This window comes from Cicer arietinum, chromosome 3, assembly GCF_000331145.2.
Source record: "Cicer arietinum cultivar CDC Frontier isolate Library 1 chromosome 3, Cicar.CDCFrontier_v2.0, whole genome shotgun sequence".
Lineage (NCBI taxonomy): Eukaryota > Viridiplantae > Streptophyta > Magnoliopsida > Fabales > Fabaceae > Cicer > Cicer arietinum.
In genome coordinates, this window is record NC_021162.2 from 53,315,201 (window position 1) to 53,329,156 (window position 13,956).

At 31.0% G+C, this 13,956-nt stretch overlaps 1 protein-coding gene across 1 annotated transcript; it reads left to right on the forward strand.

Annotated features, from left to right (window-relative positions):
* Window positions 1-2,434: 2,434 nt before the first annotated feature.
* LOC101509698 (telomere repeat-binding protein 5-like) lies at window positions 2,435-13,675 on the forward strand. Its single transcript, XM_004492304.4, has 11 exons — window positions 2,435-2,705; window positions 3,087-3,170; window positions 3,346-3,504; window positions 3,737-4,017; window positions 4,145-4,512; window positions 4,697-4,933; window positions 5,203-5,282; window positions 5,668-5,903; window positions 12,049-12,366; window positions 12,498-12,561; window positions 13,198-13,675. Exons 3-11 carry the CDS (start codon window positions 3,433-3,435, stop codon window positions 13,345-13,347), a joined length of 1,806 nt encoding a protein of 601 aa, XP_004492361.1. The 5' UTR covers window positions 2,435-2,705; window positions 3,087-3,170; window positions 3,346-3,432; the 3' UTR covers window positions 13,348-13,675.
* Window positions 13,676-13,956: the final 281 nt, after the last annotated feature.

The window sequence follows — 13,956 nt, forward strand, 5'->3', positions numbered from 1 at the left end:
TAATTGACATGAAATTAAAGTAATTTATTTGCAATTATTTGTATTTGATGTATACTTATAATTGTTTGACAATTAATATTTTGTAACCTTAGTTAGAAATTTAGGATTTCAGTTTTGAAACCAAAATGTTAATGATTGTGATTACTTTATTAATATTAAAAATAGTTTGAATATTTGTAATTTAACATTGTAATATATCCGATTTAAAATTAAAAAAATTCACAATTCCCACAAAGATCGTTAATTAAAATGATCGAAGTCATTAACTTTAACATTTGAAATTTGAAAATTTTCCACAAAACATGCAGATTTGTCTTCTTGAAATTTAAAATGATCCAATTTGTTTTTTTTGTGTGTTCATATTTTAATTATTTCTGAATTTAATGGCACATATCTTTTAAACATGATTAGAATTTATTTGAGTCAAACTTTTTCTTACCTGACAAGTGATCATCTATCTGATAAGAAGAAATGAAATGAATGTTGAGAAAGCAAGAACACGTCTATTCAAAGTTGAGGTGTAGTGTGATGCATCTCCCTACCCACTCCAATGAAAGGATTTGCGGAAAAAATTAGTGTCTTCTAGCCAATTGATGTCATGGCATGCATCAATAGAGCTTGTGCTTTCCCCATTGGACTTATTCACAAATTTGACTACATTTTGGAAGCTACTCAACATATACTATATTGAAGTAAAACTAAGAATATGAGACACACAAAACAAAGTGACACTTAAAAACAACTAAAGAAGGAAAAGAGTTCAGAAGGATGAGGGGAAAAAAATATTGATGTATAAATACACCTTGTCATAACATTAAGTCACTATGAGCTAGATTGATTTTAAAGATTGCATAGAACAAAATGGAATTTATGGCGAGCAAAATATGAGAAGGAGCAAAATCAAAATTGGACAAAGAGAATGAATTTTTTTGTTGCAACGATCTAACCTATACCTCTCTCAAAGTATCTTTGGAGTAGAGTCGGTGATTTGGAGGGACGTCGAAGAAGATGATTTCGCAGAAGATGATTTTGCGAGGATGACAAAGCAAAAACGGACATTGATTGATGCGTACACAAGAGGGAATAAGAAACTGTTAGAGGAAGTCATTAATAAAATTAAGGATTATAGAGATTAAAAGAAAGAAAAATTGTTTCAAAACTAAGTAGAGGAAAATGAAGTGAAACATTAAAATACAATAGAACTATCTAACATAGACGTACACATAAGATTTTTTGCTAAGGTAACATATTTACTATGAAATGGCAGCAATAGAGTGAAAGAGTTTGTTTTAAATATATATAATAGATGTTATAAATTTTATGCAACTATTTTAAAAATTTAGTATATTTGATTGAAATTACAACCATACTTAATATTTTTAACATATATATTATCCATTAGCATATATATGAAGAATAAATGAAATTAAAATAATATAAAATATACGCAATAAATTTATATAAACATGATAGTTTTCTTGATCTTCATGCTAAAATTCTATTTAAAGAATTAAAAGTGATTATAGCTATACATATACTTATTTACATCAACTATGTCACAAGATAAATTAATTAATCTTGCTTTGATTTGTATTGAAAATGATTTTTTGAAAAATAATCATTATAAATAAATTATTAATGATTTTATAACAAAAAATACATAGAAAAAACATTCCAATAAAATATTTAGAAGGTGTTATCCCTTTAGTTTTCTCATGACATCAAATCTCAAACCGACACTGTCCATAGTCATAGTAGATAATTGCCATAATTGTTTCTACGATCCTTTAATTTAGTTTCAGATACACCTTCAGTCGTTTATCTTTTTTTTTTCCTCCCGATTTGACTATTTATTAATTTTAAATAAACAATTTGATTTTTTATGTTTTAAAATGTTAACAATGTTATCATTTTTTTACAAAAATTTATCAAAATTTTCAAACAAAGCTCATAAAATTAATTATCATTTTTAATATAATGCAAATTTTATCAAATTTATAACTCAGATCTTCAAATAAACTCATATTTTCATTCTTTATATTTTTGAATATTTATAATAAAATTAAATAAAAGACCAAATCTAAAGAAAAAATAAAGATAAAGAACTGAAATATTATTTGAAATTAAATTTAGGAACTGCAAGAGCAATTGTGACCAGATGATTTTATTGAAAATAGTGTCAATTCTAATTATACGTGACACTTCTCTTTAGATATTTATTTTATTTTATAATAATATCTTCACAATTCTAGTTATTAGCTACAAAATGGAAAGAAAATAAAATGAAATAATGTGATTTATAATATTATTATTAAGTAAACAATGGGATGAAGGACTAGTTGGAAAACTCGGAGAAGACGTGGCTAGAGTTTGGAAACTAATTAATTTATGTGAAAATGATAAGAAAAACGATGAAACCCAAATGAGTGGAGAGTGTGACAAATGTTAAACAAAGAACTTCCATAGGTAGAGGAGAGTGAGTGGATCACCCAAAATAAAGGAAACGGTCCAATCAAAGTAGTAAAATGTACACAAACATGTTAGTTATCAGTTACTCTTTTCCTAGGATTTGTGAATGGTCAAATGTTTGGAAACAGTTAGTTGAGGTTGTGAGGGGTTTAAGAACAACACAAGATTGAGTGGTTTTTCAAGAGGGGGTTTTTGTTGTTGATTGTTGATGCTTCAAACATAACAAAATTCTATAGGTGAGAAAATTGTTTATTTCATTTTTTTCTTTTACAACAACAATTCTCTTGCACTTGAAAAATGGTATGAAAAAAAGTGGTTTTTTCTTTTCTTTTCATTTTGGTTCAAAATAATTCAACACTAAAAAGGTTTATAATATTTTATGAGTATTGTACTATAATTGTTCTTCCTTAAAAGGGTCATCATGGGTCTGAAGATCGATTAATTTAGACAATGTCCTAAGTAAAATGATTATTTATATTATTATTTCTTCATTCAATGATTTTTTTCCATTTTCATTGTGCTTGTTAGATGAATAATTATGTAACATTTTGGCTTATGTTTGTTTTTTGTTTGTGAAATTCAACTAACAATGCTTTGTTTATTTTAAAATATTGAAGGGTATGTATCTGCTTCAGTTTCAAACTGGATGAGAGTGTCTTCAACATGGGTTGTACAATTGTTCTTCCAATGTCTATGTACATGTAAGCTTTTGTTTATTTAATTGTACTCATGTGATTAATTTATTTCATCATTAATATTTTTTTGGATTTTACCAATTATAGTGAATTTCTTGTATGCAAGCTTTCTTAACTATGAATTAAGCCCTTTAGCACCTATTAAATAGTAACTGAAATTTGAATTTGATTATGGTGACAGGTTCTAATCTGTGGTGTCTTCAAAACACAAGGAAGCTGGTTTTATGTTATCTAATGACTTTTTCTTATAGGAATGATTTTATGAGACATGGTTATGCAGAAGAGGTTAAATTATGGTTTTAATGGCTACCAAGTTCCTAGAGCTTCTAGATCACCTAGAGTAAGCAAATGATTTTCTTCTCATCAATGTTGTCAAATAGCGGCTACACTCGCTAGAATATAATTAGTACAAAGTTTTGTCAAATAGCAACTATGCTGGCACTATAGCGTTTGAACAAACTACTATTTTCTATAATCTACAATTGACAACACTACTTCTCGTACATTCTCTTCTTATTTGTATTATGAATAGAGTTTCAACATTCTTATAATTCCAATACATACATGTTTAGGGAAGGGGAACAATAAGGAAGAAACCTGATAGCAATCGGATACAAGCATTTGATATTTTGGCTAGTGTAGCTGGAAACATTTTGCACGAGAATGCGAGTTCGATTCCTGATAATGTTGTTTCTGTGAAAGATCATCCCACTTTTTCCGGTATTAATATAAAGGACAACAAACAAGAGAATCAACTAGGATCATTAAAGGAGGAGCAAATTGAGCATGGAACTTGTAGTGAAGTTGTCTCTGGTTGTGTCCCTAGTTTGCAAGGGAAACATGAAAACCAAAGGTAAATTTTGAATGACTATTTGTTTGAATGTTGTTATTTAGCGGCTATAGCAGCGCTATAACACTATAGAGTTATGGAATTTAAAAAAATCATTATTGTTCCATGATTCACTAAAATCTTTATCCAGGGTGACATGTGATTCATCATTTCATGACAATCATCTTGAAGGAGAAGGACAAAATGTCCTTGAGAGGGAAGATGAACATGTGAAAGGGAGAAGTACGAACGAGAAAATCATCCAGATTCAAAATAGATCCAATGGATTAATAGAACCAAGTGAAAGAGCATCAAAAGATTATAGTTCAGAAAATTATGTAGAGAAGCCTTCATTGGAGGGTTATGATCAAAGGAACCTTGATTCTAGAAAATTAGTTAATATTAGAGATGATGATGAAAACTTTGTTAGGTGCACACAAATGAACTCAAAGAATAGGATATCTGGCACAACATCAGATATGGTACTAAAAGTTAAGGATGCAAGTCCTTGTGTAAATGGTATGTAGCTTTACTTTATGAGTCGCACATTGTGATTGAAGTCATTGTTGTCAAATAGTGGTCATAGTGTAGCCGAATTTGAACAAATTTTTATTGTTCACCAACGGTTATAGGAGCACTGTAGCGTACTGAAATTTGAACAAACTACTATCCATTAATGTATGGATTTATTGTTTTTTCGCAGACGAGAACGATAGTGGTGACAATTATGTGGTTGAAAATTCAGAAAGGATGTATCCGTTTAAGAAAAGAAAGTTCTTCTATCAAACCTCTTCATCTACATCTGATAGTTGGTCTCAATCTCAAGGCATAGTGGACTCTTCTTATACAAGGGTTAATGGCACAAACCACAATGCAGTAATTGAAGAGTCATCTTCTATAGCTGATCAACAAGTACATCATGGATCCAAGGGTTGTAATGGTAGGATAATTGATGAAAGGATCGATCTATTTAGGATTTGTTTGTTATATATTCTAATAAAAAGTGATTTTGGTATTTCATAATTTAGAGACTTTAAATAAAATGAGAAGTTGTTTAATGTTTGTCATAGTGAAAATTATTATTTTTTAAATGAGAAAGTTAGTATTTTTTTAAGAAAAATGATTATTTTACGAAGAAACTGTAATCCTAATTAGTATGCTATGCTTGTTAAGTAAGCCTCTTACATTGTTTCAATGTGTACTTTGCAGTGAAGCTTAGCATAAAATCCTTTAAAGTCCCTGAACTTTTTATTGATATACCTGAAACTGCAACAATTGGTTCACTGAAGGTATGTGATTAAACTTCATCTACGAGAGACAATGATGACATGATTTATACACAATATTATAAGTAATCTAGTTGAACACATCATGCTCCAAGTAAAGAATATGAACAATTTTATGTCAGAATCTGAGCCTTGAACCTAGCTAGCATCAAACCACCTTTAATATGTTAATTGTTGTCAAATAGTAGTTATAGCAATGCTTTGACACTTTAGCATAGTGGAATTTGAATAATTCACTATTTTTTTGCAATACACTCTTTAGCATAAAGTATTTGCAAATAACAACTATTGTGGCACTTAGCGCCGAAGTGTCAAACAACAACTATTCAGTATAAAGTATTGTCAAATAACAGCTATTTGGTTAGCTTTATTTTGTTATTACTTGTAGAGGACAGTAATGGAGGCTGTGACAGCTATTCTTGGAGATGAACTACATGTAGGCATCCTTCTTCAAGGAAAAAAGGTTCGAGACGACAACAAAACTCTAATCCAAACTGGTATATCTCAAGATGACAAACATCATAGGTTAGGGTTCATGTTGGAGCCAAGACATAATCGAACTTCATCTTCATACAATGAAGAACCTTGTTTACTAACCACTAGTACACGGCAAAAGTTCTCAAGGTAAACCATTTATGTTTGGATTTCTATTGCATGTATAATTTTACGGTTACAAATAATTGATTTTGTAAAATTGATGTTATTTAAGAGGTAGTCGAATGTAACCGATGTAACTAAGCTAACTGAATTAGTTACTTTTACTAACAAATTGAGAAGACTAAGTCATTAAAAAATAATCTTGACTAAGTCTAATAATGTAACTATATCTAATAGCCTCCCTCAAGTTGGAGCACATAAGTTCATTAAGCCTAACTTGGAGCAGAAACTTTGAAACAGTTTGGGATCTAAACCTTTGGTAAAGACATCTGCCAACTGTTGGGCAAAACTAACAGGCAGAAGATGAAACAATTTTTGTTGGAGTTTCTCGCGAACGAGGTGGGAATCAAGTTCTATATGCTTGATGCGTTCGTGAAATGAAGAATTAGCTGCAATGTATCTAGCAGACTAACTGTCACAATAAAAAAGAGTTGATGTAGTAAAATCAATTTCGAGGTCTTGAAAGAGATATGCAATCCCATGTGTTTCAAATACAACAAAGGCCATGGCTCAATACTCTGCTTCCGAAGAACTTTGAAAACTGTGGCTTGCTTCTTGAACTTCCAAAATATTAAATAATCACCAAGAAAGATACCACATCCATTCATAGATTTACGGGTTTATGGACATGTGTCCCGGTTAGAATTAGAGAATGCTTTGAGCTGAATGCAGGAAAAGGCAAACAAGAAAAGACCATTCACAAGTGATGATTTGAGATATTTGACTTACACGGATGGCACCTTCAAAGTGAGTGTCATTTGGGGAACTCATATGTTGGCTTAATTGTTGAACTAAAAAACTAATATATGGTCTTGTATTTGTAAGGTATATGAGTTGTCCCATTAGTCGTCGGTACAAAGAAGGGTTTGAAAGGATGGTTCCGTAGTGGTAGTAAGCCTAGTGCCCTTTAAAATAGGCAAGCATGCCAACATTGTGCATCAGATCCATAACATATTTGCGTTGGCAAATGTGGATTCCTAGTTTTGATTTTGATACTTCCAAACCAAGGAAGTACTTTAAGTCCCCTAGGTCATTTATCTTGAATTTGGAGTTGATGAATGATTTAATATATATGCATTACATGCAACAATAACAACATCAACATAAATAAGGAGAGCGGTGAAAGATTAATGAACTCTTTTAATGAATAAAGAGTTATCATATGAAGATTGAAAAAATCCTTTAGAAAGTAAGGCAGTGAACAATTTAGCAATTGATTGTCTACTAGATTGTTTAACGGCATAAAGTGATTTTAAAAGTTTAATACATGGTTTGGATGAGTAGTAGACATACCTGAGGGTAGATTCATATAAACCTCCTCATCCAAGTCCTCATGTAAACAAGAATGATGCACATCCAATTGATGTAAAAACCAATTATTAGAAGAGGCTAAGGCTAGTAGTAGTCTTATAGTGGTTAGTTTGGCGTGGAGAATAAGTGTCAAAGTAGTCTATACCTTCAATTTGATTAAAACTATTGGCAAATAATCTAACCTTATACCTTTCAATGTTTCCATCAGAGTCGTGTTTGATGTTAGACTTAATTGTAGTTTTGGTCCCTCTATTTTAGCTGAATCGCGAAAGTAGTCCCTCTATTTTATTTCTCCCTAGTTTTGGTCCCTCAAACAGAATTTTGATCCAAAATTTGATGAATTTTTTTTTTTTGCTTTTGTTTAAGTCACATCATGCCTCAAGATCTCGTGGTGCAACAATTGTACATGAAATTTATAATCATAAATGGTGTAGTGCGGCTTTAAAAAATGACACTTTTTCAAATTTTGGACCAAAATTTTGTTTGAGGACCAAAACTGGGGATAAATAAAATGGGGGGACTACTTTCGTGATTCAGCTAAAATAAGAGGATCAAAACTGCAATTAAGCCTTGATTTTATATACTCGTTTGCAACCAATGGGCTTTTTGCCTTGTGGTAACTCAGTTATCACCCAAATGTTGTTATTTATAGCATCTATTTCAGCCTCCATGTATTAATCCATACATCATGTTTAATAGCATGTTTATAATGAGATGGCTCATGACTATCAGTGAAAACATTGATGTACTTAAGTGAGATGGAGAAAATTTATGATAAGATAATAAAGTAGATAAGGAATGTAATGGGAGCAAATTATCATGATACAAAGTGACATTACATTGAAAATCATTTAAGTATGCAGGGGGTGACGATGCCTATCAAATCTTCTTAAAGAAACGTTGTCAAGACTAGTATGAAGAACAATAGAATCATTTATGCAATGAGAATCATGAGAAGAAGGAACACCATGACAATCATCAGGATGCAAACTAGTAGTACAGTTGGAATTATGGGACATGAGATTCATCACAACAAAATTATCAAAAATAAAGACATCATCGTGTGAGTGTCGTGATCTAAAACAGTGGCAAAAACATTATTTTGAGGACAAGGAAAAATAGATTCATAAAAGATAACATTTCTAGAAATAAAAGTAGCACGGGTATGCAAGTCAAATAAAATATAACATTTTGTGCCCATCTTAAGACCCAAGAAAATGCATTTTCTTGCACGGAGGTCTAATTTGGTGCGAGCATTAGTTAAAGTAGTAGCATATGTTAAGCAACTGAAAATCTTTGATTCTGTGAAAGTTAGAGGAGTGGTGTATAACATTTCGTTATGAGGTTTAAGATTCAAAACAGGGGTGCAAATCTAATTAATGATGAAAACAACATATTTTAGAGCATGAGACCAAAAATATTTAGGCAAATGAACATGAAAAAAAAAAGCACGAGTAACGTTTAAGATATGCCGATGTTTGCGTTCCACAATAGAGTTTTGTTCAGAAGTTTCAACATATGAAGTTTGATGAATAATACCTAATGAAGAATAAAATTCATGCATGAGAAATTCTAAGCCATTATCACTTCTAATAGTTTTGGTTGTACATGAAAAATGATTGGAAATATAAGAAATAATATCTTTAATATAAGTTTTTGTTTCCAATTTGGTCTTCATAAGAAAAATATGAAAAAATATATGAAAAACCTTCTAAAGAAATTTGATTAACAAGGCCCCATATATCCACGTGTACAAATTCAAAGGCATGTAAAAATTTAGACGTACTTGAAGAAAAGGACAATAGAAATTTAAGGAAATTGTTTACACGTGGTACTGAACACGTGGTACTGAAATAGTAAAAGATGGGTGTCCTGATCGAAAGTGCCAAACATCAAAAGAATTACAAGAAACAATATTTACATTATTGGAAAAATCAAGAATCTGAAATAGTATGAAAGCTATTAGAAAAATAATATCAAGGTAAGTGATTAAGGATGTAGAGATTATTATGAAGCTCCACATTCCCAATCATATTCTTGGTAACCATATCATGAATTTCACAAAAATCATACGAGGAAACCAATTGACAATTGTGATTTTAAGTCAATTTAGAAATAGAAATTAGGCTAAATCTAAATTGAGGAATGAACAAAATACTAACTAAGAACAATGTTGTTGTAAAGAAAATGGTGACAGAAAAATCTGCAAACAAAATCATGCCTTTAGGAAACAAAACAGAAACAGGTTTAATAGATTGAATAGTTCTAAAGCAAGGGCAAACATGGTCAGAAGGACCATAATCTAAAATCCAAAAATTGTGAGACGAGTTATTTGTACCTGATTTTGAAATACTTGAAACAATTTGAGAATCAGGAGTAGGACTATTCTCCTTGTTGGTGAAATTAGAATTTGAAGAAGTTACCTTAAAAGCTTTAAGTAGTGAAACTAATTGTTGATAATATTCACGTGTAAGAGGTGAAAAATCAGCATTGAGATTGTTTGTAGGTTGAGATTTCTTGATATCAGAAGTCTCTAAAGTTTGTTGTGGAGAAGATTTGTGATCCTACGGGAATCCATGCTTGAAATACCAAGTATCTACCTTGTGATTATTCTTTTTGCAATGGGTGCATACCATATTGGATCGTGATTGACCACGACCTCTCCCCTTGCCTTGAGTAAATGAAGGTTTGGTGACTGAAGAATTACCAAAATTGATTGTATAAGAAGTTGAGTCTTGTTGGTTAGGATTTGAGGAAGGATTTTGCTGAACCACAAGTGAATATGTCTTGCTTAAGGAGAGTAATAGATCTATGAGTAATATTTGAGTTCTAGCAGCGTTGTAGTTATCGTTTAGCCCTTTTAAGAAGAATATGATGTATTCATTGTGTTTGTACGTAGCCACAATAATGCTTAGTGAACAAGAACAACGAGTGGAACAAGAATAAACAAGGGTGGGGCATAGAAATTTCAACTCATCCCATAGTATTTTCAAATCAGTAAAGTAAGTTGAGAGGGTACGATCACCATGTTTGATGGAATGCAAATATTTGAGCAAATCGAAAACCCTAAAATGGTTGTCCTTGGTGAATCGTTCTTGAAGGTCCTTCCACAATTCAGTGGTGTTGTCAAAACAAATTGTGCAATGTGAGGAGCTAGGGTTCATGTAATTCATGAAAGAACCACATTATTGCAACAATCCCAAAATTCGAAATATGGATTGTGGAAGAAGGTTCAGGAAGGGAACCATTAATGAAGGAAAGCTTGTTCCTAGATGATAATGATTGTTTCATGCATTTGCTCTAGTTATGGTAGTTATTGTCGTTCAACGGTGGTGGGACGAGAACGGAGCCGGGGTTTTCACCGGAATGAAGGTAATATGGGCTTCAAGGGTTAAGAGTCGGGTCTTAAGGAGGAAAATCACGTTTCTTTGGGGAATTTTTGGCTCTTGGTTCTTCAGCCATGGAAGAAGATTGTGAAGAATGGAGAATACAGAAGAATGATGAAGAAATGAGTCAATGAATTTTGTCAATTGATATCATGTTACAGTTATGATAAATACATGGTGGATTATTGAATTACCTCTATTCTCGTTAGTCAATATATATGGGGAAGTACAAAAGGGAAAATGATGTAACTTATCTAACTGAGTTAGTTACTCTTACTAACAAATTGAGAAAATTAAGTCATCAACAAATAATTATTACTAAGTTTACTAATGTAACTATATCTAATACTCAAAGACTACAAATCTTAGCTTCTAGATAGAATCAACTCTAGAGACAAAATCAATTTCACTTGAGAGTAACCAAACATATCAACATCAAATTTTCACCTTCAGAATCATTTCTAGTTGTTCCTAACGTTGAACCAAACATAGGTGTCCAAATGCGCTTTTGGAGTTTCTTAAATTTAAACGAAACATTAATAGTACAGTTGTAATTAGAGCTGTCAAAAAAGCCCCCAACTCCAAGGCCCCTTAATTTTTTTTAAAAAAAAAAACCTCTAATATTAGGCCCTCTATTAAAATAAATTTTTTTAAATTTTGACCCATTATTTCATGGGGCTTAAGAGAGGGGGCTCAGGGGGTTTATAGGCCCCCAATATTTTGTTAATTTTGAGATTTTTTTCTTGAAAATTTTTCGAAATTTATTTTTTTTTAAAAAATTTCGAAAAAAATTAAAAAAATATATTTTTTCTCAAAAAATTGTGAGAAAAATAAATAAAAAATTTTCGAAAAAAATCGATTTTCTTTCTCGAATAAAAAAAATTTTCAAAAGAAATTGTAAATAATTTTTTTTATCGGTGAAAAAATCGAAATAAATAAAAAAAATTGTCAAAATTTTTTAAAAAAATAAATTGATTTCTTTTTTGAAAACGTGGGCCTATAGGCCCACTAAGCCTTAGGGAGCTTTCTTTTTTGGGGACTTTTAAATTATAAATATTTTTTGCCCCTTCAACATGTGGGCTGGGGTTAATAATTATGGGACTTGTCAAATTGACAGCTCTACTTATAATGGTAGTGTGTTTGAAAAAATTATAGTAACAATGTGATTTTACTGAAGTTTTAAAGTGTAGTTTTTGACAAAATTAAGGTACTGCATTGATTCTGTCAATCATAATATGCACCAATTCTTTATTATACCATATTTGTTGGTTAAATGTATTTAACCAAACATTAACTTTATTTTATTTGTTATCTATCTTTCTTGCCCTTCAATTCATGAAATCAATGTTTTTTTACTCTGCCAATATTTAGAAATTCTATCAACAATTAATAATTTGTATATTTTCATTAAACAGGCAATCAACATCTTTAATGTTACAACAAGGAACATATAATGTATCACGAGAACGTTCTATGGTCAAAATTGAAAATTGTAATGAAGGAGATCTTAATGTTGTCTCCACTATAGGAGATACTTCGGCTAACAACCATAACATGTCAAAGTGTCGTGCTCTTGTAGCAGTTCCTTCCATTAACATGAATGCGTTGGCTGTGGTTCCATATCGGCGCAAATCTGGAAATCCCGACTTTGGACAACGCCGAATTAGGAGACCGTTCTCTGTTCTAGAAGTAGAAGCATTGGTTCAAGCAGTTGAAAAACTCGGAACCGGAAGGTTTTGTTTAATGATTCTATTTTTTCTTTTCATTTTCACACAAATACTCTCTCTGTTTCTTTTTATAAAAGACAATTGAATCAACAAAAATTGATGTATTTTAGTTTATAATATAAAATTGTGCATTACAGGTGGCGTGATGTCAAACAACGTGCTTTTGATAATGCGAAACATCGAACTTATGTTGATTTGAAGGTGAGTGATTCATTAAGCTAAATTATCATAAGGGTGAAATCCCCCACAAGAAGCTAAACTATCACACAATGTATGATAGCCTAATTATTTGATATTTTTCTTTTCATTTAATTGTTCATCTTTTTCCTTCTCAATACTTTCATAAGAGTTGGGTTGTTTTGTCCCTATAGTGGAAGAGATAGCCTAAACATTAGATTTACTTATTATTTCTTGCATATTTTTATTATGCTTTACCATGATAGAAAAATTAATCACATATTTAACACAATCATGTCATCTAAAATGTCTAATTAAGGTTAGATGACCTACAACCCACCTATGGTAAATTGAGTCCAAAATACATAGACGAACGAAACATGAGAGAGGGAATCCACACACACTAATGCACACATAGTTTATAAGTATGTGTTGGATATGCCTCATAAAGTGATAATACAGTTTAGGAGTGTAATCTAGACCTCAATATTTAAATACAAATTGTACCGCATAAACTCTAAGTTAATTAATAGAAAAGAACTACAACTGTTTTGCAGAGAAGTAAGCACAATCGACCAAACTTTGTGATCATACATAGTGTTTTACTTTATGCACCGTTTACATTCTAGTCACTCTTCTATGATTTTGAGAATTTTGTAGGATAAGTGGAAGACATTGGTTCACACAGCAAGAATATCTCCTCAACAAAGGAGAGGAGAACCTGTTCCTCAAGAGCTTCTTGACAGAGTCTTAGCTGCTCATGCTTATTGGTCTCAACAACAATGTAAACATCAAATTAAATCACTATAAGTCTTTACAATATTAAAGAAAGCAGAATAACAAGTACACTACTTCAAAAGTATAGTTTTCATAATGATTATGCTAAAAGTTGATAGTATAGGTTCATCACCATATATTTACTCATATATATATATGATTCATAATTTAATTTCCCTAAGCCAAGTCATGGTTGGGGTTTGTACATGATTGACCATATATGGTATCATTCTTACCATACCTTGTGGTCAAATGTTGGAATGCTATCAAAAGCAGAATAGAATAAAATATATGTATAGAACTATAGAAGTTAACCTCACATGAATTTGTTTCTAATTACTTGTTATCTTGAATATTATACATAAAGAATGACCTATGAAAAGTTACAATTGTTCTCTTCACATGCATTTTAGACTTATTAAATAGGAATTTATTAAGTTTTATTAAATTCAAATTTTGTTGATGTGGATATTTATTAAGTTTTTTAGATTTCACTCCCTCCCATAGAGATGGGATTATGTTTTATTAAGTGTTTTATGGAGATGGGATTGTAAGTTGTAACCCTTCCCAACAAACTAAACACTACTTAACTAATTGAATCACACTCATTGCTATAATTTATTTTTTCTCATTTATTTGTTA

Excerpts from the sequence above, each read along its gene's own strand:
- LOC101509698 (XM_004492304.4), top strand. The coding sequence starts at position 3,433 with ATGGTTATGCAGAAGAGGTTAAATTATGGTTTTAATGGCTACCAAGTT. Across the intron at positions 4,513-4,696 it reads TGCAAGTCCTTGTGTAAATG|ACGAGAACGATAGTGGTGAC; the intron begins GTATGTAGCTTT and ends GTTTTTTCGCAG. Across the intron at positions 12,562-13,197 it reads GAACTTATGTTGATTTGAAG|GATAAGTGGAAGACATTGGT; the intron begins GTGAGTGATTCA and ends AGAATTTTGTAG.